The sequence below is a fragment of the Paraphaeosphaeria sporulosa genome, assembly GCF_001642045.1.
Source record: "Paraphaeosphaeria sporulosa strain AP3s5-JAC2a unplaced genomic scaffold CC84scaffold_2, whole genome shotgun sequence".
In the NCBI taxonomy this organism is placed as follows: Eukaryota; Fungi; Ascomycota; class Dothideomycetes; order Pleosporales; family Didymosphaeriaceae; genus Paraphaeosphaeria; species Paraphaeosphaeria sporulosa.
In genome coordinates this window covers 1,827,269-1,840,097 of record NW_017253361.1, presented here as the reverse complement: position 1 = coordinate 1,840,097, position 12,829 = coordinate 1,827,269, and the positions used below count along the sequence as shown (strand labels likewise).

Sequence of the window (12,829 nt, the reverse complement as noted above, 5' to 3'; positions counted from 1 at the left end):
CTGGGTCTCCTTGATCAATTGACGTAAAGCAACGATACTCTACGGCAAACTTCCCAAGAAGCGTTTTACCGGATCGCCACCGGCTAGGATTCAAGGCACACCCGTCGTCTGATCAAGCGCGGAGCAACGACTTCGCGCTTCTAGCACAATTCAGTCTCCCTTTACGTCCTCTTATCCTACCGCCGATTCCCCTGCGTCAATTTTTCGATTCCATCAATTTTCGGAGCCCTCAAGTACCGAGGCTTTCCTCGGTCCATTTTATGTTGATCATTCTGGTGTTTGCGATGGTTTTTGTGGGGGTTTTTCTGGGCTTCAGAAATATTGTACTCCTCTCCACATTTCGAGAGTCGACAACATAACATCAATCTTTCGTTTGGTCCGTCAGAAAACCTTGCTACCCAGTCATCAAGTCTAATCGAAGCTGATGTCCCGCGTGGTCCGGAGAACTTTTTCCATCTTTCGAACTCAAGTGGAAGCCAAGAATCGATTGCGTTAAACACAATGCTAGGATTCCCTACAGCCGGTCTGCATGCCCTGGTGTCGACAGACTTCGACGGTCCTTCTTCCCTATCTTTGCACGGAATATCAGACTTCGATACCTTCGATACGGCTACTTCCGAATTGTGTCTGTGACCCGGCCAAGTAAAACGTCAACATCTGTCTTCTTCAATCAAGAGATCGATCCGGCAGTTTTGGAGACAGTGCAAGATCCTTTCCCCGAGATTATCTAATCTATAACCATAGCCTGTTGTATAAATCAATCGACAGGCCCTGAACACAGTTCACCTCGTCCCCATGGTTCTGGCCCGCCGTCAGCATTATGTTCCCCCGGCATCGCGATCAGTCCAACAGTATGAGTATTTCAATGCAAAAATTCCGGTTGTGTAGCCACATTCACCGACCGTAAACAACTCCAGTACGTTTACTTATTGCTTCTACCAAGGTCATTCAGGATGTACAAGAAATTAACAGCTACTATAGAAATCACATCAAAATCACAGGGACTCCAAAAATGTCCATCAATCCTGCTCGGCATCATTTGGCCACCGAAAGTCGCTTTAGTACCATGAGCAGGCGGTACACAAGCTGTTGAAGCACACTGCGAGGTTCAGGGTTGTACGTACACCTCCACGAGGAGGGGAAACGTGAGGATGCACATAAAGAGTAAACACGGGACAAGTTAGCCAAGCGATTGAGTAGTTGCACGCGATTCAATAATGATACAACCTTTCTTATGACGATATAGTGGAGCAACGATGTTGAGATGCTTGCGTTTCGCCTATCTATAAAAGAAATCAAAATGTCGCTCATATGAATGGTTCGACCTTTGCAGGACACAATATGTAATCTCTAACGAGCGACTCTATGGTCATACTTGCCCAGGTGACGTGCGTGCTTTACCTGCCCTGTAAGGATAAGCTGTCAAATGCTCTCCAGATCCGTGCAGAGACTTTCTACTTGAGGCGATACGAGTGAGTCACAGTCGGACTATAGAAGAGAAAGACAGCATATTGTATGGATAGCACGATTATTGGTACACTAGCGTACACTGGAAGCGTTAGCGCAGTGCCGGTGCTAAGCCCTATTCGGACCATGCGGGCTGACTAATTCCCCTCCACGGGCAACCAGCACTTGGACGTAACAGCCTAACATCTACAGATATCCCTCAGACTCGCATCATCCGTGCGTATATCGTCCCGTAATCCCCCAACTCGAACTGACTTATATTTCTTGAGCTCACCAGCGCTGACTCGCTGTGGCACACGTCCACAACTTCAGAGATAATCTCAAGGATACCCAGATACACTATTCGTAAGATAACGTCAATATCGCTATGGGAGTGAAAGGCTGTTGGACTTGCAGAGGTAGGTAACGTACCCATGATAGCCACTGCCAGCTTATCTCATCCCATCAAGAGCGAGCAGGCGGGCGAGTGTCGAGAGTGCGACAAGTTCAATGAACAGCACGAGCGGAATGGCTTGGTCGACTAGAACCCCAACTTACGAACCCTAGAGCGCAAGGTACGATGCGACGTGCAGAGGCCAACCTGTGGCAACTGCTCGAAGGCCAGACGGGTGTGTCAGGGCTATGGGATGCAGTTGTCGTGGCCAAGAGACGGTGATGGCAAGAGAGCCATTGTGGCGAGAGATGTGGACGCGGCTGCGCGGGGGCAAAATCGGAACCTGTACCCGCCGCGGGCGAGGTTTGTGAATGCAGGAGCTTGGGATGTGGAGCTCGCCATGCGACTGGAGCTGGAGAATAAGAATGAAGATTGGATCACAGTGGCGATTGGTGATTATGACCGCAGATACAATGGTACTGTACCATGCTATCTGGGTGCTGGATTGGAAGCCCTAGGTTACCTACTGACGACGGTTATGTGTAGTCAGCTTCCTGCGCTCCATGTCCTTGCAATCTCCCCGCCCGACCTATCTACCGCCTGTCGTCATGGGAAAGGAAGAATCGCACCTCTTGGAATTCTGTACGTAACGCACACATACAGCTCTCCACTCCTCTCCTCGCTCCAGACGCGATTTCAATATCCTTCCACCCCGTACACCCACTGACCTAGCCGCCATGTGCAGTCACCGAATCAACATCCCTCATGCTCGGCCCAACCGACGCAGAGACTCTAGCAAACTTCATCCTGCGAATCGCACTCTCAAATTCTGAGTCCTCCGACACGAGGAATGCAGTTCTGCAGGCCGTCCTTGCCATCGCATCGCTCCAGCTGCACGGCAACGGCAGCGCAGACGCGTTCCGGTATAAGCGGCGCGTTGTATCGAATATTGCGGGCGAGACGACCGACTCATTGGGCGAGAGAGCACTGCTGCGAAATTTGGTCGCGACGATGCTGTTGTATCATTATGAAGTAAGTCTCAGCAATTTGGAGGGGCTGGTCTGCATGGCCTATATCAGCAGGCTTGCCGTGCGGTGCGCATACCTGCCATGCCCATTTGGCTGGTTAATGACAAGTGACAAAACAGATGTCAATGCCTGGATCGAGCTCTGAAGGAACATGGGTAACTTTCTTCTGCGCGGTAAAGCGCATCATCAACACGTCTCCTGCAATGTACAAGCTGATTCGGCGCGAGTACAAAGTCTTCCTCGACTGGATTTACTACCACGAGGCACTATCGGAGTTCACAGTCCGGCATTGGAAAGCTCCGTATGATGGGTGCGGCTTTGTTCCCATGGTGAGATCGGCTGGTGTTATGGATGGCTTCAGACCCGGATCAAAGGTAGTAAAGACGGCGCCTTTGCCTACATACTGCTCGCATATGGCCCCAGGCATGTGGGAGTTCAGCAGGCTAACCATGCAGCAGGTGGACGAAAGCATTGGCTGCCCAACCGAAGTGCTCGAGCTCGTTGTCTATGCCTGTCGACAAGCCATCGTCGCGCCACGCCCCGAGATGGCATACACAGCTGCCGAACTGGACCGTGCCACGGTGCTGGAACGGCACATATCGATGGAGGTGGGGGATTTTGGACCCATCCCCGCTCCAACGGCGACACCAAGGAACCGGCGTACTATAGTCGCGGATCTCCATCGAGTCGCGTGCCTGATCTACGTCAACCGCGCAGTGCATCGTGTGTCTGAAAGGGACTTCCGCCATAGGCGGCTCGTGAGAGAGGGGATCCTGTTGCTGAGCGAGCTGCAAACATGCCAGAGTGCGTGGCCGCTATTTGTCATTGGCTGCGAGGCCATGGACGAAAAGCAGCGGGCTGCAATCTTGGATGTGTGTGAGCGTAGTCGGGGGGATACGAGACGGAGATCCAGTCACGTTGATTCGATTCAGCGGCTCGTTGCGGCAGTGTGGAACCAGCGTGATCTGGATGAGGAAGGGCAGATAGACCACATGACAATTCTGGACGCGGTCATCGGGGGAGATGCAGTCATGCCATTGTTTGCCTGAGCTAGGAGGGCTACTTGAAGAGAATTGCATATCTCTTTCCTGCGCTGCGCTCTGCTTTGTCAAGACTAGAACCATTGCTCCTCGTCCCCGTAATGAGTGAGGAACTTGCCACTATCTGCCTCGTTCAACTTCCCAATGACCCGAAGCATATTGGAGACGGCTTCTTCTATTGGGGCCGGACCCTCAACCTTTGGGTCGACCTTGTGGAACATGTTGAGCATGAATTTGCGTATCTCCGGGTCACCTGTTACGGCTTTTGCTGTTGTCGGTCAGTCAGTCACCCAAATCCTCTTTGCCCGTATAGTGAATATTGGCATTGACTAACCAGCATCCGTGTTCACCCATCCTGGGCTCAGAGACAGCGTTTTGATGCCTTCAGGGGCGAGCTCACTGGCAAACTTGGTCATGGCCATGTTCATGCCAGCCTTGCTTACCGAGTAGCCCAGCAAGGTAGAGAAGCCAGTCATGCGCGTGAAATCGAGATTTCCACTTTGACTAGAGATGAAGACAATCTTCTTCTCGGCGCCGTTGCGAATGAGGTGGAGGAAGGAATTTATCGTGTAGATGTTACTGAGAAGATTGTTCTTGATCTATGGGCGTATAATTAGTAAGTGTAGCCTAGCCAGCCTGTGAAGGCGCAGATGGTGGGCTGGGGTTCGTACGCTCTCACCAATCTCCAAATCCAGTGCTTCTTTCTTGCCATGGCTGCGCAGTGTCAGCACTCCCAAATGAATTGATCCTCCGCTCAACGTCAGGCCTATGGACTCACAAAGCAGACGGCGGCAGCACAGCCGTGTCTGGTCCCGCGGAGCCGGCATTAAGAATCAAGACATCGAGCGAACCGTCTGTGACTTTGGAAACTTCGGCAGCGGCCTCATCCAACTTGGTAGGATCAGAGATGTCTGTTATGATGACGTGGATGTTTTTTCGTTGTGCAGCCAGCTCCATGAGCGGTCTAGCTGTTCCCAGACTCCGGATGAGGGCGAACACTTGATTCTTCGAATCCATAGACTGTGGCACATCAGTCAGTGTATTCTCTTGGCTGTGGATGTCCCTGCAGTAGTAGGCAGACTTACAAGGTGTTTGACGAACCCGAGCTGCCGTGGAGGTCTCGTTAGCATCTCGCGCTGTGGTCGTTGGGAGGATCAGGGGATGCTTACGCCAATGCCTCGCGTCGCACCTGTGATAGCCCAGGACACCATTGTCAGTCTTTTCGATGGAAGCAACGAGTATGTCGTATTGGAGATGTATGATATAGAATGAATCGCTGGATTCAGTGCGCTTGGTAGTGATGAATCTTGAACAGATGGCGCGGTCACCACATGCTCTTATACCCGTCCTCAGGCCCATTGCGCCCATATTGCATGCCGAAATCAGTGGAAACTATTTTCGAGAAGGACGTTGTGACTTTTCGTTGACGTGGTCGAAGGAGAATAGTGAAATGTAAAGCGAGGCATCTTTCTCCGAAACTATACGCGGGATGGGACGCGGTAGCTGACCAATCGCGTGAACTGGCCAATTGCACACCTTGGGTGTGCGCGGAAAACGTCGTCGGTAAGACCCTCGCTTCTGGCCAATTATCTGTATCAACCGTATATGGACTAGGTATCTATTGAAGACCGTACGATTTATCCTCTTACCACCAGCGCCAACGCCTGGTATGCAAGCTAATAGGAGTCCTCAGTTTTGCCCCACCTGCCGCATCCACACGCCAGTTTTGTACAATGTCACCCTATCCGAGATTAATCAGGGAATATGAGAAGGCAAAAACACTGTACAATGTCGCGTACTGATTTGAACGTTGCATGCAAAGAAACACGCATCGGATTATTGAGGCGGGGTCAACAGCGAATCTTACAACGAGTTTGCCCACTCATCAATACAGGCCAGATGGGGGTCCATGTTTGCATGCCCTCCAATGCGGGCAGCATTCCATCAGGTTTTGGGGGGCCCAGTGTGCCAGCAACTGAGCACACGGCACAAATAGGTATATAATCTCCCTCAACTTTCTTCGTTTCAGTCACTATCTTAAAAGAGATTACAACGTCTCGATTGCTCAAGTGCTTGAAATTGTACCTGGGATCATGATCCGCCTGTTGAAGCTTGAGAATGGACAGCTCCAGATTGAATGAATCGACGACCATCGTCAGTTACTAGGCGGCGCTAAATACGCGATACTATCAAATTTATGACTCAAGGACCCCGATGAAGAAGTGAAGTACGACGATGTGTTGAAACCTCTCTACCGACCAAGACGAGGGTACTGGAAGCTTGAGCTTTGTGGCAAGCAGGCCAAGGAAGCCCAGTGCAGGTATTTCTGGGTCGATCCATGCGCCATCAACAAGACAGGCAGCAACGAATCATCGGAAGCTTTAGAGTCCATGTACATGTGGTAGACGGATTCCAAGGTGTGTTATGCATATTTGGAAGACGTAGGCGGCAAGCACGTGGTAAATTTCGAGAGAAGTAAATTGTTTACAAGAGGCTGGAGTTTGTTATCTGTGAGCCACAAAACGGGATAGAGAGCGCCATGTATTACCTCACAGCTAGGCAAACGCAAGAGTAAAGGGTGGAAAAGTTGCGTACATCTGCGTGTGTTCTCAATCTATATGGACTCTACCCAGACACCTTCAATACATAATTGATATTTGCTACTTGATACCCCACTGTGGAGTAATTAAACTGGGTGGGACAACACTACTACTTACCTTTGCGATATCTCTAGCGATAAATCCGCAGAAGTCAATGCCTTCTGATGTTGTCAGCGAGCCGAAGCCCAAGCACGAAACGAGAAAGGAAGCCAAAGGTAAAGAACGTTTCTCGAATCGGCGATTCTAACAAGGAATCCAGTAGTTATGGTTGAAGCGCGCATAGTTTCTGTCATGCAAATCGCCACATGTTCACCGAAGAGAATATCGCGACATCCTGCAGCCAAACCCCTTTGATTTTTATTTTGGCAATAACAAAAAGACGTTGAGACCAGCGTGCATATACCAGCCCTCTGCGCCACCTTTCCGACACATAAGGCTGGAAAAGCCAAGCTCAGCCGCCTCGTCATGGAGGGTGGTCATTGGCTATCACAATGTGGTCTCAGAAGCCTCAGGCACGAGGTTCTCGGTTAAATACGGTGCCAGCTGTCGCTCGGTGCAGTTTCGAAAACGCCTCGTGTGCTGATTTTGGCACTTGCACATGCTCTCTTAATTTCACACTCGGATCGACTGGCCATGATATGGATGAGACACAGGACTTGGCACGAGAAGACAGTGCCTCAGCGTCCGGACGGAAGTTGGCAGAAATCGAGTGCGAAAGCGCAATCGAAGATCTGAATGGCTCAGAACCTACGTGGGAGGATCCCGGCGACTATCATATCTCGCGGCTATTCGAAACAGACCAAAAGGAAGAGCCGTCTCCCGATGATAATTCAGGCCACGAACCGGTTCATCGAAGATGCGGCAACTACCAGTCGCTCTCGAAATCCGCCAAAAGACGTGTCCGGCGAGGAGTCAAGGCAGAGGAGATGCGAAGCCGACATGATGACCCTCCTGCTATACGTCTGAGCGAAGAGAAGGTGTTTGACTGGTTTCATGTCGGAGAGGTGCAACAGGGAATGTCACTGGGGCGCATTCACCGGTGGCGCAAGCGCAGGCTCTCGCGCAAGGCCAATCCATTTGTCAATTGTGTTGGCGAGTTCCATCACTTCGACTGCAGACATATCTTCAAAGTCTTATGCAAAAACTGCGCTCAGGGATGGAGGGCGGGACACTCATGTTTTGCACCTTGTATTAGCACCATGCACAAGTCCGACCACCTACGCTTCAAGCAACCCTGCCCTCACTGCTTGAAGCTGCCAGCCGAGAAGTACTTGGCGCGAAAGAAGTTAATCAAGGGCACATCCGATCCTTGTAGGGATCTGGTTGATTACCTCTGTTGTTATTTGAGCGCCGACGGTACAAGGAACCATGCCCTGCATGATGAGGGTGATGATATGCACGGGAAAAGAGAGGTTTACTTGATCACAGATATCCAGGCATTCACTTAGAATCGCATATGGGGGGGAATAGACCATTCTTTGCAAGAGCTAGTCTAGAGTAAAGTAAATCTAAGTACGAAATACGGAGGCGGAAAGGACAGGATGGTAGTCAGAAAATTAAAGCGTGGCTCAACCCCCCAAAATCAAGAAAGCAAATCAAAGATCAGTCGTAGTCCTCTAGGTCAGTACTGGTTAAACTTCGAAGAGTGGTTGGCAGAACGGTTGGAAAACTTTCATTTGGCGAAGATGGACAACTTGGTCGCGTGGATGCTGGTGTAATGCTCAAAGTCCTTTGTGTAGGGAATTTCGATGTCTTACGAGGTTGGCTTTTTTCTCCGTCGCGTAGGTGCAGCTTTCGAAGTTGCATGTGTGCCATATACCGCGATGCCGTGCTTGTACGTGTTCGAGAAGGTTCTTGCGATGAGCGTATGTTTTGGGACACTCTTTGCAGTAGACCCTTGAGTGTGTGCTCTTCGCGTGACCGCTATACCATATGATCAGCGTGCACAAAGGGTGCTAGGTTGGTATTGCGCTACGAGAGTAGGCGGACCGGGTAAGAGAAGCTTAGGACAACCGATAAGATAGGAAGGAACTCACTCGAGTTTTCGACGTTCGACAAAGGACGCGGAGCACCCAGTTGAGCTGCAAGCGTACCGTTTCTCAGCACGAGGGATAGGTACAACCCCGGTTGATGTAATGGAGCTGCTGCTGAAGTGGAGGTGTGAAAGCTCTTGAAACGGCGATAGAATGGATCCGGCAGCAACGTGTGGGGGATTCCCCTGATCCAGCGGAGGACAAGCCAAGGAAGGTGAGCGACCAGTATCCTGCATACAAGCATTGTGATGGGAGGAGGTAGATGTTGACGACGGGCTGGTCGTCAAGATGATGTCCGTTTTCGGCCGGCATTGAAAGTTTCCGAAACCATTGTTGGGAGCGCTTTCATCTGATTCTTCACGCGAATCAAGTGCATGCACCTGTTTGTGAGAAGTAGAAGCAGGTGCAATCTCCATAGTCGGCCAGGGTGAGCCTGGTGACGAAGGTCCAGTGGCCCGAACTTGAAGAAGCTCGCCCGGACTCAACAGCCACACAGTATCCTCCTTTGCCGACCAATCTGAGAGAGACGATAGTGTATCAGGCTCCAAACCAGAAAAGCCAGACCATGCTTCGTCATTCGGCCAGGACGGCCAGGAGGTTGTATCTACGTGATCATAATCGTAACCAGAAATGGCACCAGCGCGGAGTCTCGGCTCCGCGCCAAAAGCGCCGGCGGGTTATGTCTGGGGAGTCAGTGTCGTGGTATCTTTAGGACAACTGTGCCGTTGTAAGTCAACGTACCAGAAGTAGTAGTCGCGTCTCCTGCGTGGAGGTTATGTGGTGCCCTAGAGCAGCAGGTCGGGGAGACCAGGATTAATATACTCGAAAGCCCAGGCGAGGCTGAGCGCTTAGTTGGGATGATTGGCTGAGGGTGCGAGGTCTCACCGGTGGTGTTTTCCCCAATCGATGAGACCCCCGCAATGAGACCTCAGTGTCGCCCATCCGCTCCTGCCACACCACAAGCGCGTCATCCCGATGCATACCCTGTGCCCTGCCATGTAGCCCAAGCGTGGAGATTGTGAGCACGTCACCCTGTTTTCCTGGGCTCCTTGACTTCACGGCTGGCTCTGTAGGACCTCGGGGGATAGTCCGGCACGTGACTCTCACATTGTCCAGGTGATTGCTTCCTGCCCTGGTGGCTTTGCGACTTCCCTCGCGAACATCCCAGTGCCGATACAACCCTCGTGTAACCCGCCCAATTACTGTTCCTTTCAAGCTTTGGGATGCCCTTGATCCACCTTGAGCATGGAGATTGCAACTGGGCCGCATAGGTTCTCTTAATCTCTGGCATTTTTCTCCTTGGGGACGAATTCTTCTTATATATACACAGCCATTCATGACTAGACTCCTCCCACAGGTACAAGTATGGTACAACCCTGCCCGATCCCAGTGTTATGACCCCTCTCCATCCGCTGATGTGGGTTTCCGCCGGGCGCGTTGGACCTGGGTTGTGACAGATATCTGCTCCTCCTCTTCCTCCGTCTTCTTCAATCCCAGCACCTGCCCGATCAGCCCACCAGGCTTGGGCACCGGGCACTCCCTCTTTGGAATCGCCCACTCCTCCACGTCCTTCATTTTCCTCCGTTCCTCGCCCATGATGTCGTTGCACGTCTCCTCCTTGAGAATCCTTCGCCGCCGCCGCTTTGGCTGGCCAGACAAAGCATCCGGGTCCGCGGAGTCGGCGAGCGCGCGCGGGTCCACGGGGCATGGCAGGAGATGTGGGGTCGCGACTACGAGGAAGGAGACCGCGAGTGTGGTGGTGAAGAGCGACATGGTCGAGCGCGACCGTGGATGGAGGTGTGGCGGCATGGTGGTGTGAGGGCTAGCGGGCGTGCAGCGTAGGCATCGCAGGCCCTGCTGGGGTCAATGGCTTGCGCAAGCTCCGAGGTGGTGCAGAGAGGCCGTACCGAGCCAATTGAGATGCTTGCGGGCGCAGAGAGCGTGGGTGCGGGCGCGGGCAGCTGATGGGAGAGAATGGTTGCGGGCAAGCTCTCCTTCTGGTGTACCGAGTACCAAGCCGCTAAGCGGCTGCTGTGCTGATCCCTGCACGCCCGCATCGCGCATCGCAAGTGCAGCGGTGCGCTCGACTCCATCTTTTCCCGCCTACAACTCTGCCTGCCGTCCCAGCGCCCTCGCAGTAGGTCCGCCTCACGCACTTGCACCTGTTGTTCCAAGTGCTGTTCTCTCACCATCCCGCCTCTCTTCAGCCTACACGCGCCGCCCGTCCCACGCGATCATACGCCCGCCACTTTCTCCGCGTACTGAAGCTTCCCGGTTGGCGGCATTTTGGGCCACTTGTTCCCGACCTTGACGGGACTGCGCATACGTTTGCCCTCGTGGGCCGAGGTGCAGTTGCCACCATGAGCATCGGCGGCAGCGACCTCGATCGGTACGCAGAATAAATGGCCTGCGTCGGGACACGAAGCTCACAGCCTTCAGCGCCATCACACAGCTTCGCGCATGCCGACCCATACCCGAAAACCAAGTTCGCGAACTCTGCTACAAAGCCCGCGAGCTTCTGATAGAAGAGGGCAACGTGGTGGGGGTGGATGCACCAGTGACGGTACGTCATCACGTGTAGATTCTGTGGGCAAAGCTGATGCAGGCGTCCTTCTAGATATGTGGTGACATACACGGCCAATTCCACGATTTGATGGAACTATTCAGAGTAGGCGGCGATGTGCCGGACACAAACTATCTTTTCATGGGTAAGCTCAGCGACCAGGCGCCCTCCAGTGGCTGCGCAGGCACTGACACATCTAGGCGACTTCGTGGACAGAGGCTTCTATTCACTAGAATCATTCCTCCTATTGCTTTGCCTCAAAGTCCGCTACCCCGATCGAATCACCCTCATCCGCGGAAACCACGAGTCGAGACAAATCACAACCGTGTACGGCTTCTACGATGAGTGCCTACGAAAATACGGCAGCGCAAACGTCTGGCGGTACTGCTGCGAGGTCTTTGACTATCTTGCATTGGGAGCACTCGTCACTGGTGCTGCCACTACGCTCGATCCGACCGACGGCCCCATCGCGGACAACGTCAACTGTGAGCTGCCTGATTCCGAGATGGACATCGAGATTGAAACTCTGAACGCCAACGGCGAGATCATGTTCCGCTATGCACGGAATGGAGACTCACAATCAAGTGCGGCATCACAGGCCAACTCAAACCCAGCTTCTTCCTCTCCCATAGGACCTACCCCGTCTCGGTCAGGCGCCGCAGGCACGGGTGCCACTTCTTCAGCCAACGGCTCAACGCGGAACGACACCGGCGCTATTCTTTGCGTACACGGAGGTCTGTCGCCGTTGATTGACTCCATCGACAAGATTAGATTACTCGACCGGAAACAAGAAGTGCCACACGAGGGAGCCATGTGCGATCTACTATGGTCAGATCCTGATGAGATCGATGGATGGGGTTTATCCCCTCGTGGTGCAGGCTTCCTTTTCGGCGCCGACATCGTCAAATGCTTCAACTACAAAAATGACCTCAGCCTCATCGCGCGTGCGCACCAGCTCGTCATGGAAGGTTTTAAGGAGATGTTCGACTCGACCATCGTCACCGTCTGGTCCGCACCCAACTACTGCTACCGATGTGGCAACGTCGCCGCCATCCTCGAGCTGGGTGAAGACGGCTCCAATGCAGGCTACCAACGGCGCAGCAACGGCGATCGCGGTGGAGGCGGCGGCGGCTGGATCCTAGGCTCCAACGCCGGGCCCAACGGCACGAACGATGAGAATCGCCGTCTTTCGTCTGTACTGGGGGAGAGCATGCAGAAGCCGCGCGACGGGCCGGGCCGGCGGTACAGGGTGTTCGAAGCCGCGCCGCAGGACTCGCGCGGCATGCCCGCGAAGAAGCCCGTCGCAGACTATTTCCTCTAGGCGAAGGCGCGAGGCTGAAGGCGGAATGGATGTGCGCCGACTTTCGGAAGAGGCCCGTGGAAGTTCGCGTCGTGAACTGCAAGCTCACGGTATACACGGCGTGGAAGGGCGCGGAGTACTTTTCGTAGATGAGGAGTTGGCGGTGTTTGGTTAGGATACCCGGATAGTATACTTTTTCAATGGATGCAAAGCAGCGTTCAATGCATGTCTACAGTCGACTTTACCCAGTGCTGTCATGTACGTTGCTGGTGGAGACAATGCGTCTTGAGCCTACATGACTCCTAATGCCTTTCCATGCACTCGACACCACGTCGAACATCGCACCATTGGCATTATCAACCGCAACTACCTCACTGCAACTGCACGTACACGCGTATCGCAAATCTACACGCGTGTAGCTCAAT

General features: G+C 52.9%; 6 protein-coding genes across 6 annotated transcripts; 3 read left to right on the top strand and 3 right to left on the bottom strand.

Annotated features, from left to right (window-relative positions):
* Positions 1–1,688: 1,688 nt before the first annotated feature.
* CC84DRAFT_1255809 (uncharacterized protein) lies at positions 1,689–3,992 on the top strand. Its single transcript, XM_018184573.1, has 6 exons — positions 1,689–1,865; positions 2,014–2,316; positions 2,387–2,482; positions 2,586–2,872; positions 2,988–3,242; positions 3,327–3,992. Exons 1-6 carry the CDS (start codon positions 1,835–1,837, stop codon positions 3,915–3,917), a joined length of 1,563 nt encoding a protein of 520 aa, XP_018040236.1. The 5' UTR covers positions 1,689–1,834; the 3' UTR covers positions 3,918–3,992.
* CC84DRAFT_1111602 (NAD(P)-binding protein) lies at positions 3,874–5,342 on the bottom strand. Its single transcript, XM_018175288.1, has 6 exons — positions 5,078–5,342; positions 4,994–5,014; positions 4,687–4,928; positions 4,580–4,622; positions 4,243–4,507; positions 3,874–4,176 (listed from the first exon to the last, which is right to left on the bottom strand). Exons 1-6 carry the CDS (start codon positions 5,117–5,119, stop codon positions 3,983–3,985), a joined length of 807 nt encoding a protein of 268 aa, XP_018040235.1. The 5' UTR covers positions 5,120–5,342; the 3' UTR covers positions 3,874–3,982.
* A 1,441-nt stretch (positions 5,343–6,783) lies between these two features.
* On the top strand, positions 6,784–7,956 carry CC84DRAFT_1235812 (uncharacterized protein; the record flags this gene model as incomplete). Its single annotated transcript, XM_018183862.1, has 1 exon — positions 6,784–7,956. Exon 1 carries the CDS (start codon positions 7,000–7,002, stop codon positions 7,954–7,956), a length of 957 nt encoding a protein of 318 aa, XP_018040234.1. The 5' UTR covers positions 6,784–6,999.
* A 136-nt stretch (positions 7,957–8,092) lies between these two features.
* Positions 8,093–9,291, bottom strand: CC84DRAFT_455701 (uncharacterized protein). The gene is made up of 3 exons (XM_018186344.1): positions 9,283–9,291; positions 8,545–9,224; positions 8,093–8,431 (listed from the first exon to the last, which is right to left on the bottom strand). Exons 2-3 carry the CDS (start codon positions 8,955–8,957, stop codon positions 8,230–8,232), a joined length of 615 nt encoding a protein of 204 aa, XP_018040233.1. The 5' UTR covers positions 8,958–9,224; positions 9,283–9,291; the 3' UTR covers positions 8,093–8,229.
* A 360-nt stretch (positions 9,292–9,651) lies between these two features.
* CC84DRAFT_1160914 (uncharacterized protein) lies at positions 9,652–10,478 on the bottom strand. The gene has a single exon (XM_018177614.1). It carries the CDS (start codon positions 10,312–10,314, stop codon positions 9,934–9,936), a length of 381 nt encoding a protein of 126 aa, XP_018040232.1. The 5' UTR covers positions 10,315–10,478; the 3' UTR covers positions 9,652–9,933.
* Positions 10,479–10,622: 144 nt separating this feature from the next.
* On the top strand, positions 10,623–12,637 carry CC84DRAFT_1137859 (Metallo-dependent phosphatase). The gene is made up of 4 exons (XM_018176169.1): positions 10,623–10,930; positions 10,981–11,104; positions 11,159–11,249; positions 11,305–12,637. Exons 1-4 carry the CDS (start codon positions 10,902–10,904, stop codon positions 12,423–12,425), a joined length of 1,365 nt encoding a protein of 454 aa, XP_018040231.1. The 5' UTR covers positions 10,623–10,901; the 3' UTR covers positions 12,426–12,637.
* The last annotated feature ends 192 nt before the right edge of the window (positions 12,638–12,829 follow it).